Source organism: Chelon labrosus (assembly GCF_963514085.1).
Source record: "Chelon labrosus genome assembly, chromosome: 6".
NCBI classification, from domain to species: Eukaryota; Metazoa; Chordata; class Actinopteri; order Mugiliformes; family Mugilidae; genus Chelon; species Chelon labrosus.
The window spans coordinates 27888784-27906389 of NC_140342.1; the positions used below are offsets into that span (position 1 = coordinate 27888784).

The following is a 17606-nucleotide window of genomic DNA, read 5'->3' on the forward strand; positions in this document are numbered from 1 at the left end:
TGCCGAACTGTAACGATAAACTTCAACATCATTGAAGCAGCTGGGCTTGTAGAGTTCCTTGAAGACGTTTCAGCTGAGTCTTCAGTTAAGACGGTGTCCCCCAAGAAGTTAATGTCAGCTACAGGTAAGTATCTGGCTGTTAAATATGTGAGTTCGTGATCAGCTACAGCCACAGATCTTCATATTTAAACCCCACCTCCACACCAGTAATTTAACCCTAGAACACTAATGCCAATTGTTGCCACGTGATTTCTGTTGTGTTGCTGCTGCCTGATTGGCGTGGGACCTTGGGGACCTTCAGTCTGTTTACTGACGTCATCAAAGGTAGGAGTGTTTCTTGGCTCCAATCCTGTTTTTTTTCTTCTACAGGTTCATTAGTGTTTGTTTATTAAATCAGACATTGTAAGAACTTGCAGCCAGATTTGTATGTCAACGTACCGTGCACAGCTATCATCCTGTCACAGGCTTGGTTAATCTGACATGCCAACAGGTGAATAAACCACAACTAAAGCTAGTTTTACTTTAGCAATTGCTAGCCATGCATATTTATTCTTTGATACTAGAGCTAGTTAAGCGATCCTGGAATTTCCATTTAATTAATTTGGTGAAAAACGTTTACAAAGGTGCCGTTTCTCCCACGGTTGTTGGTGATGCAGGAAGACTGTGTCTTCACTGGACAAGTCTCACATGTCCCAGGATCGGGTGGACCGAATTTCAAGTTCTGAGCTCCTCTATTTTTAAGGAGCTATTCGTTTAGATTCCCTAATTGCCCCGTCATAGCTTTTGTTGATTTATGAGACGTTTTATAGTTGAAAACTATAAAGACTTGGATGAAACACCTTCAAGAAACTCTACGAGTCCAGTTGAGGAACAAATATCTATGTATAAAAAAAAGAGAACAACATCGACTAGAATATCTTCTGTTTGGACAAAAAGACACTTCTTCAAACTTCTCTACGGAGGCTCAGTAGCATCTGCTCGGTGCCAACTGTCTCAGACCACAGGACGGTCCAGCTCCGACAAGGAAGAGCCAGTGAGGTTAATTTAGAGCAGACCTCTAATTATCATGGCTCTGCAGGAGGTCTGCAGCCTGCAGGACGGCTGAGGGGGATCTGCTGGAAACAATGATCCATCACCGCAGGATCTCACGGCTTCACCAGAACGAGCCCGAACCTTCTCAGCGGACACGTCCAGCCTGGTTTCATTTAGAAGGACACGAGCTCCGTCCTACTGGTCCTCGTCCTCGTCTGACTGCTGTTTTTAAAACTACTGTAATGTCCCAGTGAGGTATTGCTCCATCAAACTTTAACCAAGTTGGCTTCTGGATGGAAAAAAGAAACGAGAGCAGCCAAAAGCAGTGCTGTCTCAGCCTTTTCCACAAACAACACCACCACAAAGAATATCCAGTACGGGCATTTCCCAGATATTTCAGTCCATTCTAATCTTTGTCCGTGACCTCCTGCACCTCTTGCATGAGCTCAGCTACTGTAGAAGTTTTACAATATGGTGCCTTTGAGTGATTGTGTAGATGTCTAGCTCATAGCCGCTAAAGAAGCAGATACATATTTCTAATAAGAGCTAGTGACTCCAAAAACCAAAATACCAGAGGGTGAAAAAGCTAACATGTGTGTACGGCATCGTTTTTATCGTTTGCTGAACCAGCGGGCTGGAAAAACATAGACATGAACAAGGGAGACCAAGAGGGGGATGAAGAGGGAATAACCAACGAAAGGCCGTCCACACACTGAACTCAGAGGCCGCGGCTGTCGCTGCTTCGCCGGCCGTCGCAGCCAAAAGGCTCAGGGCGACTCTTCTGAAAGAAAGGCGGCCTCTGTCTGAGGAGTCAATCACATCTGACCCCCGACCACGCACACATATTAACACCCCAAATCCCTCCCCAAGCATCCTGTCAGGCTTCATTTCTCACATTCCTCATTCGGTGACGCGTCAGAGGAAATGTTTTTTAAGACGTCTTTTCTGATCCGTGCCATCTTGTTCTGACGGCTTTGTTTTAATGCCTGGAAACAAGGTTTAGACGTCTCCCTGGATATCATGACCTTAAGTTCAAACTATTCTGTGAGAGTCCAGCAGACTGCAGTCACAGTCAGTCCTGAAGCTCCGGAGAGGAAAGTTAGTTAACTCTGACTCTGGACTCACAGTTCAACAGTTCTCTGCAAATAAATTATGAAAAGTCTCCGGAATATTTTAAAAAAGCTTTTAGCAAATTTGTCTTTTGTGTCCCTTCCTGCAGTATCCACTCATTAACAGGATTAATGCTTGAAGGCTGAAGAAATAGTCTGACATTTTTAAAACACTGCGTCTTACAGGTGGTTTAGACTTCTGCGTCAAATTGTGATTGGTCTGCTTGGTAGTAGCATGTTTCCGCTTTAGTATTTCCAGCTGCTTCTCCATCTCAATTTTCTAATAGATTGTTTAGGATCAATAAAGATGGAACACATGGAGGAAAGGTTAACTGAGGAGGTTCAGAGATACAAACACAAGTATAAATGGCTCACACTGCCGTGGGTTAAGTATGTAGGTCACGGTGTCTGTGGCCCATAGTACTCTAAAAGAGCCTTTACTCTTATGCAGCACAATAGATAAGAAGAACCACTCACAGACTTTGTGGGTTCCGTCTGGCAAACCCTGCTGTTGAAGACAGTTGGACAGGTAGTGTAGAGGATCTAATTATTATCAGTGCTTCAACTGATACAAACAAAGAGGAAAAATCTCTCCGCAAGCGTCTGAATAGTCCTCCAACCAATTAGAGCCATTTGTCAATCAAACCGCCCCAAATCATCCGTTTGGCCCAAAAGATCTCTGCCGGAACATAATCAGTTTCCAATGGAGAGACTCCAAACCAAGTTTCAACCACAAAAGATTTTGTGGGTTAGTGGGATTTCAGGCTGGCTTCCTGGCTAGGACTTGGTAACGGTGTTCACAAGTGTTTTCAAGTGTTCTGCTGCAGTTAAAAAAAGAAAACTGACCAGATGTACTACTGTTCCTTTGCCTAAGGTAGTGTTCACACCATCGGATCTGTGCAACTTGATGCAACTTTATCGATACTCCACTCCACCACTACTCCACAGCTCCAAACACTAAGTGAGATCAAACCCCTAGACCAACAAGGGGGACAACAAGTTCCGACAAGGTAAACTGGTGAAAGCAGACTTTGTGGAAACAAATTAACTGAAAGAATACTGTTTTATAAACTAAAGGTGTTCCTGCAGAATGATTTTATTGGAACTAAGAGGATCAAACCCGTAAAAACAGCCCCAACGTGTGGAAGCCTTCTGTGCTCTATTCAAGCGGAGCGCAGGTTGTCCTCGGACTCTGACCTAATTAGGTTTCTAATAGGTCCAGTTGTCTTTGCACAGACGGGCGAAGAGGGTCCACGCATGGAAAACAAAGCGGCGGGGGCCCGGGCGCTAAGCCTGTAGCGACAGATGCTAACAGGAGTAAATCTCTGTGAAACAAAGCCATTAGACAGCATCACTTCAGACGAGGGCGGGGGCGCGGAGGGAAGGGGGGGATCCACCGGCTCTGTTCCTGGATCAGTCCGGATAAACTCTGTTGTTCTTACTTATATGGATCAGGAAAGTGAATTCACATTTACGTTCAGACAATCAGCCTTTGAATTAGTGACATTACCTGTTAACAGAACACTTTGGGTTTGTTGAAGTGGGCAGCTTTCTCCTACTGTTCTTTATTATCCAAACTTTTCTCTATTTTTCTTCTAGTGGTCTTTAAGAGTGTTTTTTATTTATTTATTATGTGTAACTGAGCAACTGTAACCAAGCAATTTCCTGTGTGGATGAATAAAGTCTGACATCACCGATGTAGCAATGATAAAAAGTCTAATATCTTGAGCTCCAGTTAATAATTAAAGAAGCATTCCACTATTTATTTATTTATCTATTTTGCTCCGGAGGCTGATTACAGGTTTGGAGAGTAGCACTGCAGTCGTGGCTGTCATGCACCTAAACGTACCAACCTCCAACTGTTGGTGCATGGGTTGCGTTCGTCGTATCCTTGTGGTCTTAACAAAAATCACATTCAGAGAAGGACGTTCCATCAGGTGTAGAACGGTGAACGTCTCTAATTGTGTCTGTAACATTTAATAATAATGGCTCAGGTTTGGTCAGAGGAGGAATGAAACTCCTCATCGTTCAGATGGAAAGCTGAGACCTCCCTCCCTCTCTCTCTCTCTGGGTCAGACAGTAGGACAGGTAGCTTTCCTTTCGCCTCCAGCTTCGCTCGCCCCCCCCCCCCATTCACCCATCATCATCATCATCATCATCATCATCATCAAAAGCAGCAGCTGCTCTTTGAATCACCATTCATCTCCCGCTGCATTGTCCAGCAGTCAGCGAAGGAGGAGGAGACTGTCTGCGCCGTCAAAAACACTGAAACCCGAGCAAGACGAGAGAAACCCTGCGACCCTCGGTGGCCGACAGACTCACAGCGAACGACCAGACCACGGAAGACCACTTAGAGCCACGAAGCCTGGAGCAAACCTCAAAATGATGAACGGGTCTTTACTTGCTCGTATATGGGTAGAAGATTACAACGATTTAATGACAAGATTACCCATCTGACCCATCAGTGATTGTTTTTTTTTTTTAAGTCAGTTAACACACATCAGTGTTTTACATTAAAATCTATCATGAAAAGGGAGAAAGATGATTCTGAAACCTATATATCCATCTATCTATCCATCAGATGTTAGTATTTAAGCACCAACTCCCCACCTGTCTTCTTCTAACTTCTGAATGCTCTCAGTTTAAAGGAACATAAAACACAAAGAAGGATCCAACGAAATCTGACACAAGAGCAGATGTGTAACCAGGGAGGCCCTGTCTCTGACATCAAATCGTTGTCACACATGCACGATGTTTGGACCTGACACCACTGCCTGGAGCTCATGTACGGAAACATCCTGAGTCAGTTTTAAGCAAACGGCCTGGTGGTCTGGATGCTATGAAATCACAAGCTAAGATCTGGACACGTCCTGAGTGGAAAACATGAATGTAGAGGATCTGTAGGCGACGGACTGGCAGTGGTATTGTGTTTGATTGGTTTGCTTGCAGGTAAACAGTCGTCTCACATTGCGTGACCGTCAGTCTGGGTTTGGATCTCCTTCATCTATCCTTTATCTATCCTATGTCTGAACCGGAAACCCTGAAAACTGACGGGGTCCTAGTTTGGAACCGGCCGTCCTCACACATCTGCTCCGAAGCTGAACAGGTGACGAGCGTCTCCGGTTGCGCTCGGCAGACGGCGGGCGGAAACACACACAAAGCACACCTATGCATATCCACGTACACGAAACAAAGGGCACAATGTGACGCGTGAACACCAACGCACAGCTGGTCAGTGCAACACCACGGTGAGGAGGTTCGGTTCAGAGCGTTCTGCTCAAAGGCAAATATCACAGAGAGAGCCCGAAACAAGAACTGAACCTGCGACTTCTTACATCTACATCCATCCTCCATCTGAAAGCTCTTGGACTGACTGAGGGTGACAGGTTTGACAAGAATTAGGAGAGAAGAAAGAAGCCTAAAGAAACGGAGAGAAAAAATAAAGATGAGCGTCGAGAAAGGGAAATGGCGTACCAGGTGACCACAGGTATTTAAAGCTGGACACTTGCAACCTTGTTAAAGCACAGTCTGAACAGGGCCAATGATTCAAACTGAACTTTATTTGTGGTTCTGTTCGTTTCAACCAGTCAGCATCTCTGTGAGCCTGCAGCCAGCCCAACAAAGTCCTGTTTACTACCTGAGATTAACATATCAGCATGGGAACGTCCGTTAATTAGCCTCCAAAATAAAGTAAAGCTGAGGCTGTTGATTATGTTGTTAGTGAACCATTAGGTCTCCAGGCCTTCAGTTGTAAAACCCACACTCTGTTTACAACTCGCCAACCGTCCTGTGGCCGAGGCTTCAGACTGTAAACTGTGCAGTTGGAGGGGTGATTAGCTTCAGTGGCCCGACAGATCTAACAGAGTCTGCGAGCGAGCAGGAGCCAGGAGATAAGAATGTCTTAATCTGCCAGTAAATCTTCAGGACAATACGCCTGCTCAACATGACCCTAAATCCCTCAGCGCTCACATTTACAGGCCGTCCTCCGCCGGTGACCCTCCGCTGCTCACCGCCGGCACAGGGGTCCTTTGTTGGAGCTGTCGGGCGCAGGAGGGCGGCGAGAGTAAATCCGCCCAAACAGGCTCGCGCTTATTGTTGGTTGGCCTTGATTTTCAAAGGCTTTGGTTAAACGGGAGAATAGGCGGCGGTTAAACTCCTGGAAGTTATGAATCCTGTAAAAGGAACTGATTACCTGCCACGATAAACGAAGCACCTGCTCTAAATACTTCTGCAGCTTTTGAGGCTTTTACTGGACTCCTCTGGCTCTGAGTTTAGTTTCGCTCCAATGCCAAAAAGTTTCCCCGAGCTAACCGGAGGAAAGCTTTCACCGCGAAGCAGCGATATATATGTCACTGATTGGCAGTTAGCAGTGTGAGCGATGCAAGATATGGACATGTGGCGCTGTTTAGTCAGCAGGATATGGGATTAATATGAGTTTAGTGCATTAGGCAGCTGTTTCAGAGCTTCACACCAGAGCTTTGGGAGAACGCTCGCAAAAAAAGAAAGGTAGACGCTGAAGGAACAGTGGAAATGTACTGTACACGGACCAACGAGTTTAAATATTTGCCCTTCTGAAATGCAAACTTGAAGGTTTCATAACTTATGTGCAGCAGCTTTTCAATCAATATTTGCAAGGTTGAGGAGCCGGTGAAACGAATGAATGTTCTGGAAGAAGAGAAGCAAAGAATAAAATACTATTTGCAGAGATTATGCAAGGCTTTGGTTCCAGTCATGCAAAACCGCTTTTAAAACATTATGACCACCTTCCTAATATTTTGTAGACTGGCTCATCAGAGAATGGACATGGGCCTTCTGAGGGTGTCCTGTTGTTAGTGGGGGGGTCTTTGAGGGGAGGGGCCTCTGTGGATCATCCCACAGATACTTGATCAGTTTGGGATCTAGTGAATTTGGAGGCCAGGTCAACACCTTGTTCTGTTCTTCATGTTTTTTAGTTTTTAGTTGTTCCTAAAGTGGCTGCTGTCATCAAGGAGCACCCCCACCCCATTGCTGTGGGGTGGGGGTGCCTGGTCTGGTCTGGTCTAGGTGGGTGCTACATGTCTAAGGAACATCCACACCAATGAATGCCAGGTCCAGAAGTTTCCCAGCAGAAGATGGACAATGTTATTCACTTCTCCTGTCAGTGGTCATAATGTTGTGGCTGATCAGTGTACTTTGTTGCTCTGATTGGTTGTAGGACTATCCATTTGTGTGCAGTCGAGGTATATTTTTCCCTCTGTATCAGTTGAAAGATGCCTCACAATGAAATCAAACTGTTATCAGTTCAGGTTGTGACCAGTTTTGAGTTTGGCTAAACCAGACTGGAGAAAAACAGCTTTATATAAGTGATGCTTGCAGCTCTTTCATGTCTATATCTCTGGGTCAGATCTCTTGTAAACCAGCTGAGAACAGAGCAGCGTTGTACCAAACAATCCTTATATAAGTGTCTGCTGGTAGCTTAGTCGTCCAGGTGACTCAAATCAGCAAATTAATCAAAAGCAACAGACGTCTGTGGAATGTAACGCCTTATAGAGATGGATTCACTCGTGTCACTTGTTAATAACTGACCCGAAAACACGCATAAAACCCGGCGACAACTGCTTCCATGTGTCCTCCAGCCTCCTCGGAGTCCGCTGTTTTGACAACAAACGGATCAAAAGACGCAAAGCAGAACCATATGGGCTTTAAGGGATTTACCGCTTTCTTGAGGCTTATCCTAAAGTATGAGTAGATCTCTTTAAACATTCCCTCCTCTCCTATCAGGATAGGTGTGGGAACGATGGGGTCAGGAGAGGAAGGGCAGAACATTCAACCTCTTGGCTGCTTCATTTCTCTTAGCTCACCACATCCAACGTACCGTGAATTATGATCAAATGATAAAAAAAAGAAAAGTAAAGCCATCTTTTGTTTTGAAGGAATCTGACACAATTGACTCATTGTTCTTCTTCGTCTTGTGACAGGTTGTTTTTCTGGTTTCTTGAGTTATTATTAGCAAATAAAGTTAAGCTGAAGCTTTGTTCCCTCCCTCACATTCACTTCACATCTCTGACTTCTTATTTTTTAGTAACAGTGAGGTAAACTAACCAGAGATTAAACACCAGGAGCAACGACAATGAATCCCTGATCTACTGTCAACGGGTAGAGGCGCTTGCTCTGAACCAAAAGTAGTGACGTTGTTGGTTTCAGTTAAAGACAAGTTGAAACAGGAGGAGAGGTTCTAATGGGATTCAGTGCTCAGCTGTTTGGACATCGTTGCACGTCATCAGGTTTGGTCGGGGGTCCTTACCTGGCCGTAATCTGTGGCGAAGACGACGACGCCTCCGGAGCACGAGGACACGGTGCTGGGAAGGTACTGCTCATCCTCCCGTAGCCACACCCGGTCACCCTGCAGGGAAACAAGAAAACCGCTCGTTAGTGAAGCATTGCAGAGGATTATTCCTCTTTTCGACATTGTCATTGTATCACTGTTGCGTCGACCTATGCTCTATTCAAAGCCACCATTGACAAAAAACAGGAAGTGCTGGTCTACCAGGTCCCAGAAGAGATCCAGAAATCCCACCACCCACGAAACTGATGGAAGTTTGCTTTAATTAGTTTGTTTTTTTCTGCAATTGTGTCACTTTAGTGTGTTGACACATTACTTGGGATCTGATTTAACATCTCAAATTATCAAAGTCACACAGAACCAGACCAACAACACATGTTCTGTGAGAAAAAAATTAGCTAAACGACAATGATTCATATTGATGTACTCATAGCCAGTCACTTAGTGGGTTTTCCTAGCCTGCCATGCATGAATCAGCTTTCTCAAAAAAACATATTTAAGCAATTACACAGATCAACCATAACATTATGACCTGACATGACAGGAGAAGTAAACAACATTGACCATTTTGTGACAGTTCAGTGTTATGCTGGGAAACCTTTGGATCTGGCATTCGTAGCATCCACCTAGACCAGACCAGGCACCCCCACCCCATAGCAATGACACTCCTTGATGGCAGCAGCCATCCCCAGCAGGATGCAGCCTGACACAGACACACACACAAAAACACTTTAGGAACAACTCAAAAAAAAACATGAAGAACAGCACAAGGTGTTGACCTGGCCTCCAAATTCACTAGATCCCAAACTGATCAAGTATCTGTGGGATGATCCACAGAGGCCCCTCCCCTCAAAGGCGCCTCACTAACAACATTCTGTTTCCAGACACCACAGGACACCCTCAGAAGGCCCATGTCCATTCTCTGATGAGTCACCACAAGGGAGACCTACACAATATTAGGAAGGTGGTCATAATGTTATGCCTGATCGGTGTATATTATTCACCAGAGCTCAGGTAGTTTTAGATTTTCTTCTTTGCTCATAACACACATTCGGATGTTGCCATGGGAATGCAGACGTTGACCTTTCCGTGGTCTTCCGTCTCATGAAAGCCCTGCAGTGTTGGGTTTCAGAGGTCTCTTCCTGCAGGCAGGCTGCCGTCGCCCAGGAGGCCGGTAAACCTGCACGTTTATTGGTGCTTCTTAGGGACCGACCGCAGAACCACAGAGCCTGAAAACACTTGTATACCTGCTGACCTCACTGCTCGTGGATGTTACAGTGCTTCTCCCACGCAAACAGCTGGAGAATTCATCACGAGAACTTCTCCATCAGCACTAATGTGAGGAATTTGGAGTTTTGTTATGTTATGTCTGGAGGGCTGCGTGTTGGTTCTGGATAAATCAAAATGATGGCACACGTTTGGAAAAGTGCATGTTCTTACAAATTCTGCACATGTTTGGATGGGATTCACTGCAGACAGCCATTACTAGGCGGACTCAGATCAGTAGCACTGAAGTGATCTCCAACTTAAAGAACCGAGGGGCCCTTCGAGTGGATTCCCTCTTAATCGCATAGCCACATGTGCCACAGCTCATTAGCGTGACAGGCTAATGCTAATGGAAAAAACAAGCGCTGCGCTTTTGTGAGATACCCCTCCCCTTTCTGAACCGGGCGTATGAATGACCTTTGACCCACAAGCCCTCGCTCTGACAGAGAGGGGGCACCTGGCTGGGGCAAAAAACAAAACTCACACCCACGGACAAAGGCTCAGGTTTTGCAGTGTCAGCAGAGGATCAGAGGGGAGCTATTCCAAACCCGGCCGCCCTCTCTGCAGAGGGAAGCGACTCGCTGCAGAGATATTGGTGCGACACCTTGAGGAAACTCAAAAAGGAGCTCCTCTTTCGATCCCCACTGTATCACCTGAGGTCTGGCAGAGAAAATAGTCCTCTTCTGATTTGAGTTTGATCTTCTGATCTGTGATCCCCATGTGCATTCTGGTTCAGAGATGTTGGAGAAAGTTGGAGAAACGAGGAGAGGGAGCAGGAAGTAAAGAAGCAAAGATCTCAGGTTGCAGTCTGGGTTACTGAGATTAGTTGGTGCATGAGGCTCAGGATGCCCCAGACTGATTTGAAGGACTTTCTCTCGCTATTGTTTTGATTATTAGCCTCAAAATGAAATGTCTGTCCCGACGACAAGACAAGAAGCAAAACTGAAACAAAAAGAACAGGCCGAGAGATGAGACGGGCAACAAAGGGTTTGTTGTCAACGAGGCAAATATAGAAGCAACACAAGGCTTAACCTCTAAATAAAAGGTTTAATGTGCAACAGAAAGCCCTGTCTGATGTTGACCGAGGCTGACGTTGGGCTCTTTGATGCTCTAAACAGGAACCAAACAAAGGAAGATGTTCCATTGTGCCGTGCAACAAAGAGAAGGCGTGTGCTGCAGCACCAGAAGCGAGCGTATGGACATTCCTGACGTGCAGCACCAGAGGAATCTGATGCTCGCATCGGGGTTGAGAAAGAGACTGAGGGGTCTGCCTCCTCCCACCGGCACACTTTATAAGACTCTTTTACCCCCGAAGACCCCCAACACACAAACGCATACACAGTCATCCGTGTTGTTTGCGTGTGCCGTCCACCGTCTCTGCTGAAAGAAGAGAAAGAGGCATCCCACAGTGGCACACTATCTCATTGTGTTTTCTCTCCCCTCTTCTCTTAATCTACTCTGTCCCGCCTCCCCCTCTCCCCCTCTCCCCCTCTCCCTCTCCCCCTCTCTCTCCCCTCCACACACACTGACCCACAGAGCTACTGGCCTACTTCTAAAGTGGGGCTCGCTGCCAAAAGCCTCTGATTCACCTCCTCTCCCTCATTCATCACCGGTGATTGCCTCAACTCTGAGCATCGAAGCTCATGTTTGTACTTTCCGGCATTCTGAAGAAAGTGAAGTACCAGGCAGCATATCTTTGTTAATGGATGAAAACCACACTTCTGTTCATAAAAGAAGAAAAAAAGTAAGGATAACAAACCGAGAAAGAACTCAGTCAGCACATATGTTCCAAACTGGGGTAGCCAGACTAAATTCTTATCAGAATAAAGTCTGGTAACACCCAGTTTGGGTTTCATTATGAGGCAATAAAGAGAAAAATTCATCTGCACGCAACTGGATAGTCCTCCAACCAATCAGAGCAACTTTGTTTAAACTAATTCAACTCCACGTCTCTCAGATGACTACTTCTATCACCACATTAAGCTCCGCCCCTCGAACGAACGCCCTGGCAGATCTTTGCAGGAGCTGAATCAGTTCCCAACGGGGAGACTCCAGAACAACTTTCCGCTACAAGACATCCTGGTTTCCAGGATGCAGTAATACCAAGAAGTAAGAAATAAGTTTTAAAAACAAAATCCACATGTGCAGTTACACCGATGTTCTCCGGTCACACTGAACATGAAAGGAAGCGATGGGAGGGGTGTGGGTGGGGGTCAGGGGGCTCTGCTGAGCTCATGTCAACACATGAGCTAGGAGACACTTAAGAGTCTCGACTGGGAGCCGTGGATCAAGGTCCAGCTGTTGCACCAGAAAGACCTCGGAGCCCCTGGTTCCAGTTAAACCTGAGTAAACTCTCTCACACAGCAGAGTCAGGGTATGACTGACGTGGACAGACCGGATTATTAAAGTGGGAAAGGTGCTGCATGGGAATCAAAATGATAATGACATAGGAGAAATGTTTGGACGCTGAGAACAAAAGGCTTCATGATAACCTGAAGTTTTGGTTTCATTGTTGTGACATTAATCCTTATCTGAGGGCGGAACTTTGGAAACCTGTTCTCCTAGCCTCCTAGAGCTCTTCTTAGCTTCCTAGCCTCCTCTCTTCTTAGCCTCCTAAGCGTCCAGCTAATTGTAGTCCTTTCTAGCTTCCTAGCATCTCAGCTAATAGTAGCTCTTCCTAGCCTCCAGTTAATAGTAGATCTTCCTAGCCTACCAGCTAACAGTATCACTTCCTAGCCTCCTTGCTAATAGTAGTCTCCCTAGCTTCTTAGCCTCCTTGCTAATAGTAGTCTTCCTAGCTTCCTAGCCTGCCAGCTAACAGTAGCTCTTTCTAGCTTCCTAGCATTTCAGCTAATAGTAGAGTACGTTGTCAGAAAGGTTTGGCTGTGGAGAACAAAAAGCTTCACAATAACTTTTGTTTTCTTTGTTGTGACATTAATCCTTCTCTGAGGGCAGTGACTTGACAGTCTGCTCGTCTGCAACATTTTCATCAAATCAAAGTTTATATATATAACTGTCAGAAAATGATGTTTGTGGGACTAAATATTATGGTTTGCTATTTGTGTCTGTCAAGGTTCCAAAGAGAAGCTCTTCTCTGGCCTTTGTCTCGATCCTGACACCTCCTCCAGGCCACGACCAAAACACCAACACAAACCTCCCGCCCCGAAAGCTCTGGGAATAACACCGAAGCAGTGACCCGTCTCCTCCGTGTATTTTCCCTGCGTAACCTCGACATGTGTGGCTAATGCTCTCTCAGCAGGGTGCTGTGTGCTCTGGGAGAACGGGGATCTGTTGTGCTGGGAGCGTTCGTACGCCGTCGGGGTCGGGAATGAGCAGCTGTCTTGTTTGAGAGATTCCACTTCCTCTCCTGTAACAAACTGAGTCTTGTGCTCGCTCACAGCCAGGCCATCCTCTCTATCAGAGCCTCCAATGAGACAGCCTGTGAACTCTTTTTTTTTTTTGTGCACTAAAACTGTGACTCGACACAACTGCTGATATGTTCTCTGACAGATGACACTGCTGCTCTTGCGAACGCCTGGCCCCGTGTGATTCAGCCTGTATTTATTCCTCAGACGTTCAGCTGCTGTCTGTTAGGAGAGCATGCTGGCTCTGGAGGAGAAACCCTCCTGAACATCTAGGATAAGTAGAAACTGCACATAAAGTCAAGTCCTCTCGAGAGAATGTCACAAATGAGGTGAATCTGAGAACCATGCCGTCGTTGTTGAACTTTGACCTCGCCCACGCCAGTTGTGCTTCAAAACAGAAACATCACCAACAGCTGCAGTCCTCCATCAGTGTCTGCACTGAATCTGTCCAGCCACAGTGCTGCCGTTTAAAGAGATCAGGGCTAAGGCTCATTTAAGGTGCTGCGGGACATAAACGGCGTGACCGAGTCGTTTATACTTGTGCACTCTGGCTCGTCCTGTAAAAACGCCACCCAAACGCTAGTCGGCGCTGTGTCTTTTTTGCCAATCAGGTTCATTTTTGTTTCATCTTCCTGCTTCACTTTCAACAATGGCGACTGAAACTTTTGCTGAAATTTGGCCAAAGATGAGTCAAATGTTTGTACCTTCAAACCTCCTCAGTTAACCTTTCGGGGAACGAGGTGTTCCATCTTGATTGACCCAAAACAATCAATTCGAAAACTGCGGAAATGGAGACCAGCCGGAAATACCAAAGCAGAAACATGCTACCATCAAGCGGACCTGTGTAGAGTAAGCCTAAACCGCCTATTAGGGTTAGGGTTAGGGTTAGAGACACCAAAGGGATCGGAGGGACAGCAATGTGGCGTCAAGAGACCGGGGGATGGTGATGAAATTCAGCGAGTTGTGACGTGAACCAATCTGAACTGACTTCGGCTTTAAAGGAGACGTGATTGAGGCCACAACCAATGGGAGCAACTGATTAAACCTCATTGTGATGCAGTTAAAGGGAAATACTTCTTGCATCAAATCAGAAATTTAAACTGTTTGCAAAGGTTATCATTTTTATCTGGTGTCGTGATCTGCAGCCAAGCCTCTGATCACTTCTTCCTCTCCATGATTCCACAGAGGTAGAGCATCTTCTTTGCAATTCCAATGGATTGTAAAAATAGAAACCCAGTATTTGGCTCCCGCCCCTAATCATGACTCGCCAAACTTTTACCGCAAAGAAAAAAAAAACGCCTTCCACGACTTTGGTTCCTTCCACCAAATCCATCATGTTGATAGAGGCCTTGGAGCATCAGTATTATGGAAGAAGAGCTTGCAGGGTTCATACACTTTTCATGCTCTGCTTATTCACCCAGAACCATTTGGAATAGGAAATACCCAAGAGGGTTACTCAGGAAACCTGAGCCTGGAACTTCCACTAGTAATCAGCTACGAAGAGATGGACAGAAAAAACAAACGGCTTCATATGTGGACGGGGGCTCAGAACCATGTTTTAGATTCTGAAAAGAAAATTTGTTGTAGTTTTTATTATATTAAAAGGTCATTTATAAAGAAATTCATTCAAAATCAACCCTAAAATTCTATTTAATATCTAATTAACGATAGCCAGACTCTCATCACAGTCAGGTAACACAACATTTTGATTTTATTATGAGGCTTGTTTCAACCAATACACTGACTATTTGACTACTGTTACTCTTCTGTCCATCACCACATTAAGCCCCGCCCCGAAATGATCTGACTGCAACTGACACATCGTTGCAGGAGCTGAATCAGTTCCCAACGGAGAGACTCCAGACCAACTTTCTAACTCCAGTCCACTCCTATTGAAGCATTTCAAATGACACCAAGCTTTAACTGTGGCCGTGCACCAACAGATACCCTCCCCCTACACGCCCTTCATCAGCCTAGTGGAACAGATTATCTAGTTCTTGTTTGCACAAGCCCTACATGCTCATCACGCCATCTCCTTCAAACACCGGGCTGAGAAGAAAAGACGGCTGTGCTTAAAAGAAAATAAAAAAAGTGACCCTGGTAAGTTTTGAAAGTGCTGCTTTAGGGGGAACAAAGGTGAACGAGGGATCAGAAGCAGCTCGTCACGCGTGGTTTATCTGATGCCTTTTTTTATCCAAGCTTTGAGTGCAGGTGTGCTTCATGCTTCTCTTTGTTACACGACTCATTAGTCCAACGGCGAGCGATTTCAAAAGCCTGCTATAAAAAAAAGAAATCAGTCTGTCATCGTTATTGTTTAAAACTCAATTCTGTGGCTTGGATTTCAAACTTAACTCGTTCCAGATTCCAAATGTCAACAGTAAAGCTGCTCGTTCAGATGTAAAAAACAAACACAGACGCTTTTATCACGTCCCCTTTGTGTGGGACGTTACTAAGCGCTGCCTTTGAGAGATAAGTGGCTCGCAGGCTGATTGGACGGATTAATTATTAACTTGTGGAGAGAGGGCTGCCTTTATTTTTATGGCCCGGGGTTAAAAGTAGAGTAACCGTCTAAATTTCAAATGATGAACGCTTGTGTATTTTTGAATTTGGGCGACTCTGGTCAGGTAAGAAGACAGGGCTGTCGTGTCAGACTGATAATTTGCCTAAACGTTTTCCTCTGACATGACTGATGGCAGTTGCACAGTGTAATTTTCACCTTCGGGAGATTTACGGTTTCCACAAGGGGTTAAGAAAAAAAAAAGAGTAAATCTGTCCGCGCTCCTCTGTGATGACAGCCGGTGACAACACAATAGAGAGCGACAACACTATATGTTTAGTGGGAAACTGCTGTCTGGAAAACGCAGCCAAGAGGAAGTACACAAGTGCAAACTGAACCTTGAACCTTTGCCAGCGTGCAGCACAGAACCAATCGCCTCGCAAAGCCTTTGTGAGCAACCAATCAGCGCCAGTCAAGCAGTTATTTAGTTTTGAAAGACTGGACGCGCTGGAGTGACAGCAGGGAATTGTGGGAACTGACTGATTACATTGCCGTGTTGATTTTTCTTAAAAAAAAAAAAAAAAAAGGTGTGGGAAAACCTCACACAAACACACATGCCAAAACAAACAGCATGAGAGTGAGCAATCATACGAGATAAAAGTGTCAAGGACTGCAGTTCCTCTATCATCCACTCGAGGCTCCCTAAGGGAGTCAATAGATTCCACAGAACTTCACGTTAAAACCATAGACAGTATAAAAATAGACAACGGAATAGCTCCTAGCTTGAAAGTGAAGCCAAAGCAAGTAAAGCTCCCCCTGGTGACTGGCCGCAGTATTTGTCATAAGCTCCACCCCCTCCAGACTTGGGCCAAACTAAAAATACACGTCAAAAAAACTTTTTTCAAGGATGGTTTTCAGTTATTTTAATACTGATGTATACTCAAGTGTCCATTTTTCTGATAAATCTCATTTTAGCTACTTATTTGACGCTATAGAAACAGGAAGTGACATCGTGATGACTACAGGTTGCCATGCCAACTGCTCCGTGAAGCGTATAATCCGACATTTCTTTTTAACTGGTGGAGGGAGAGCAGGGCGCATTATTATTAATTAAACGTAAACGCCAGTGAGTCCAAAGTCGCAAGATGGTGCCGCCCCTTTTTCTCGGGAAAATAGCATCAGTTTGGCCAATGCAAGGAAGTGGAGACGTATTGTCCATATTTACATACAGTCTATGCTTAAAATGTGTGGTGGCCGTGACCACAACCACAACTCCAGAAAACACATGCAATCAGACAAAACCAGGACATTACCACCTCCATGTTTCACAGGCGGGATGAGGCAGAGGTGCAACTCACAGATATGTAATATTGGCTCACTTTCCTGAATAAACAAATACACAAGTAATTGGGTTCTCCTTGTCTACTTTCAGGGCTGTTTTGGAACCAAATTCCTCTTTAATCCACTTATGACTGGAGCCTACATCGTCAAGCTGAGTCAGGAAACTTGTTTCAATCCTGACGTGCATTTGTTTTGCTGGAGTTGTAGGAAGGAGAATAAGAGCTTCAGCTCCGTCTGTGGGGAACGCACACATCATCTGTCATATTAACTGCAGCTTTTACTTCAGCTCCCTCCTTATTGAATTTCCAGACCTTAATGCACCTTAATTAGATGTTACATACCACTTAACCACCCAGCTTAGTGAGCGGTGCCACGTATGATTCTACCCTGCACAGAGAGAGAGAGAGAGAGAGAAGCCTGAAATCCATGATACCAAACTAAATGAACCGTGGGTGGTGGGCCATGCTTCTGCAGCACTCTGCTCCGTGTGCGTATCTGAATAAATACACAGGAGTCTCCCTTAAAAACCAACATCAAAATGAATGCAACCTGAAGTAAACCTACCCAGAGGCTGCTTGGTGTGGCAGCAGAACAACAGAGTCCAATCACAGCCTAATCACACCCACTCAGCTTGTAAGACACCAAACAGCCCAATTCCAGCTTTCCTGACGGAG

At 45.4% G+C, this 17606-nt stretch overlaps 1 protein-coding gene across 1 annotated transcript in view; it reads right to left on the reverse strand.

Annotated features, from left to right (window-relative positions):
- myo10 (myosin X) overlaps positions 1-17606 on the reverse strand; it is a 107927-nt gene that overhangs the window by 68222 nt on the left and 22099 nt on the right. The window contains exon 2 of the mRNA XM_084546468.1: positions 8425-8523. Coding sequence (XP_084402594.1) covers positions 8425-8523 — 99 coding nt within the window. The remainder of the gene's footprint in view (positions 1-8424; positions 8524-17606) is intronic.